Source organism: Lactuca saligna, chromosome 1, assembly GCF_052625555.1.
Source record: "Lactuca saligna cultivar CGN05327 chromosome 1, ASM5262555v1, whole genome shotgun sequence".
Classification (NCBI taxonomy): Eukaryota; Viridiplantae; Streptophyta; class Magnoliopsida; order Asterales; family Asteraceae; genus Lactuca; species Lactuca saligna.
The window spans coordinates 73,760,144-73,763,841 of NC_136417.1; the positions used below are offsets into that span (position 1 = coordinate 73,760,144).

General features: G+C 42.2%; 1 protein-coding gene across 1 annotated transcript; it reads left to right on the top strand.

The window, feature by feature from the left end:
- Positions 1-521: 521 nt before the first annotated feature.
- LOC145008421 (uncharacterized) lies at positions 522-995 on the top strand. Its single transcript, XM_078967044.1, has one exon. It carries the CDS (start codon positions 522-524, stop codon positions 993-995), a length of 474 nt encoding a protein of 157 aa, XP_078823170.1.
- The last annotated feature ends 2,703 nt before the right edge of the window (positions 996-3,698 follow it).

Here is a 3,698-nt window from a genome sequence, read left to right on the forward strand (position 1 = left end):
GTATTTTGTAAATGTTTTGAACGATGCCAAAGAACGGGAAACATTTCACAAAAGAACCAAATGCCCCAAAATCCAATCCTTGTTTGTGAAATTTTTGACGTATGGGGGATTGATTTTATGGGCTCATTTCCCGTCTCATTTGGCAACGTTTACATATTGCTCGCAGTTGACTATGTCTCTAAATGGGTTGTGGCCAAAGCCACAAGATCGGATGATGCCAAAATGGTTATTGACTTTTTAAAATCCAATGTCTTTGTGAGATTTGGTGTGCCTAGGGCTTTGATTAGTGATAGAGGGACCTATTTTTGCAATAAGATGATGGAGGCCTTGCTAAAAAAGTACAACTTGACCCATCGTGTTTCTACCGCCTACCACCCTCAAACAAACGGTCAATTAGAGGTTTCGAATCGTGAAGTGAAGAGCATTCTTGAGAAAAGAGTGAATCTGACGAGAAAAGATTGGAGTTTGAGGCAGATGATGCCTTATGGGCCTATCGGACCGCTTACAAGACCCCGATAGGAATGTCCCCATTTAGGTTGGTTTTTGGAAAGCCATGTCATCTACCCGTCAAATTAGAGCAGTGTGCATTTTGGGCGGTCAAGCAATGTAATTACAATATTGATGAGGCGGGGAGGCATAGGAAGCTTCAACTCCAAGAGCTAGAAGAATTAAGAAACGACTCCTATGAAAACTCAAGAATTTACAATGAGAAAACGAAGCTTTTCCACGACAAGTCCATCACCCGGAAGCATTTTGAACCGGGGCATAGGGTCTTACTTTACCATTCACGATTGAAGTTATTTTCGGGCAAGCTAAGGTCAAGATGGATTGGACCTTTTGTTGTGATAAAGACCTTTCACCATGGGGTGGTGGAAGTTCAAAGTGAAAAGACGGGAAAAATTTCCAAAGTCAATGGGCACTGTTTGAAGCCATTCTATGAAGGTTTCAATGCTAATGCTCTTGAAATCATCCATTTTGATGTCCCGATGTATTGAAGCAAGCAAGGAAGACGTGTCGCCAAAGACATTAAATAAGGGCATTTTTAGAAATCTATGCTTTAATCCTTTTCCAAATCCAAATAAATCATTTTAAAACAGTGTTTTCGAGATTTTGAAAGGTTTCACCCTTCATTCTAACTTTTGTCGAAAATTTTGAAACCGGGCCTTACGGGGATCGTTTTGAGCTAAAAATCAAGTTTAGTGGAAAATCTCATTTTTCTTAAATGCAGGAAGGGCTCGCGGCCCGTGTGAGAAACATGAAGAATGGCCTGCGGCCCGTGTGGATCAAAGTTACAATTATCGTTCAGCAAATGCGGCGAGCACGCGGCCAGAGCTATATATGCGTGAAGGATCAGACTCATTCCAAGCAACTCGACGCAGCCAGCATGCGGCCCGTGCCCAGCCCGCATGGGTGTTTCCAACACTTAGTTTTTCTCCAATCGCCTCAGTTCCCGCAACCTCCGTGCGGCCCGAGCAGTGCCCACGTAGTGGTTCAGAACATTTTGACAAAAGTTGATGCGGCCAGCACGCGGCCCGCGCCTTGCCCGCGTATTACACATTGATTGCGATTCTTGGACTATTGACTCATTTGACTATCTTGGATCAGGAGGTTTAATGAGTTGACCAAACATTGACTGGGTTTGACCTCTATTAACCAAAGATTAAACATCCCTTTCACTCTTCTTCTTTATTCTAACCCTCCACAACCTCGCCATTCTCTCTCAAACTGTCAAGAACACCGAAACCCACTTCTCACAAAAATCCAATTTCCCGGAGTTCTACCGGTCGTAATATCGTCAAACCAGCGACATTCTCTCCCATTTTCCAAGCTCTACAAACCCCACCCAAAATCCGGTCCTATCTGTGGCCTGCATGCTGGGCACCACCACCACCCACCACCGCGTTCTTTTGCATTTTCCGGCCAACTCCAGCCACCATTGGAGATTTCGAGCATGGAGATTTCAAGCACGGGGTTTTGTTTCTCTCACCACTATGGACACCGAGGACATTTTCATTGGCAGCTTGATTACCCTCATTGCATCTAGACCCCCACTTCAGCTCCTTCTCTCCACCCTTCCATTTGAAAAGTTGTCCGGACCCTTTAGTCTTCACATCCTTACACTACGGCAGATGCAAATCATCTGCGAATCAGTTGATGGTCACATTTGGAACCTCGATAATCAGCCATACCTAATTCTTCCTCACGATTATATAGGGTGTTTCGAACCAACCGACCCCAAACAATGGGTCATTCCATCCGACTACCCTCCTACTGTGGATGATGAAGCTGACCAGTTTCAGCCTCCACAACATTTTGCCCAGCCTCAATATCAGCCACAGCAACAGGGGGGACACGAGACCCCACCATATTTCCCCCTAACTTCTTCGACCAATTCGCCACGATGTTCTCCACGGTTCAACGCATCAATACTCAGACACAGGAGAACACTCGAACTATCCAGTCTGTGGCGACCTGTGTTGATCAGCTGGAGCAGTCCTTCTAACCCACTTCTCGCCAAGTCTAGGATATGTGGGATTACCACAATCGCCACAGACTTTTCCCGCCGCCCGACCCTCCGATTTAGGTCATTTTCGCCCTTTCCTTAAGTATTGAGGACAATGCTTGTTCTTAAGCTTGGGGTTGGGCATTTCCCTTTTGCTTTTACTTTTTCATGCATTTTTTTAGTTAGGTTTCATTTCATTTTAGTTTTAAGCTAATTTGCATTCAATTTTTTTATTATTTTTTTTAATTCCAAAAAGATTTTATTTTCTTTTTTTCTACTTTCTATTTTTGCATAACATTTAGCTTAGGGCATTAGCATTCATGCATTTTTGTTATCTGTTTATTCTCACCCCCCTTGGATCCCATGGAACAGGTTCACAGTTATTGTATCATTATTGGTCCAGTATCTTGTTGCTATCTCACCCATGGAACCGGAACCACTAGCTGCAGTTTCGGACTTCATACTTGGGGTTAGATGGTGGAAGCTTAAAGGGGTAAGTGATCATGGCCAGGTAGTTTCATGAAGAATTATGCATGTAATACTAACAACTGTAGGATATACTATAGCAATAGATGTTCTTAGCCTTGCGGTCACTACCGCCGAGAGGATCACACTTGCTCATGTTTGAACCATTAGGATGAAGCACATGTACTTGTCCCCGAGTAAAATCCATATTCAGTCTTTTTACATCACCATATTCTTTTTGCGATTTACTTAGGATTTTAGAGAGTCTTATCCCACATTTGGGCATTTTTGTTACTTTCGAAAAATCGCAAGTTTGAAAAGGAGCTTACATCTTTACGCTCCACACATGGTCATTTTCACATTTAGACCATTCAGATTATATTATTACACCCCCCCCCCCGGGTTCCACTTACATACTCTTGGGAACCAAATTTTGAGTCAAAAAGTTTTCTTGATAAAAAGCAAAAATCCAATATGTTTGTGAATTACCTTCAAGTTTACTACTTATATTTGTGTTTTAACAAAAAAAAATTCAAGTTGCAATTATCTTAAATAGATGACCGGTTCAATTATTGAACAATTTTTCCTACATTTTGGTCACCTGATGTTCGATATTCATTTATATAGGTTTGTCTTATTTTATATAGATTGAGTTGTTTCTTTTCGCAAATTGGTGATGTTAGAGAGACTGTTGAGTCGTATACTACGAGATTTTTGGGCCAACACTAAG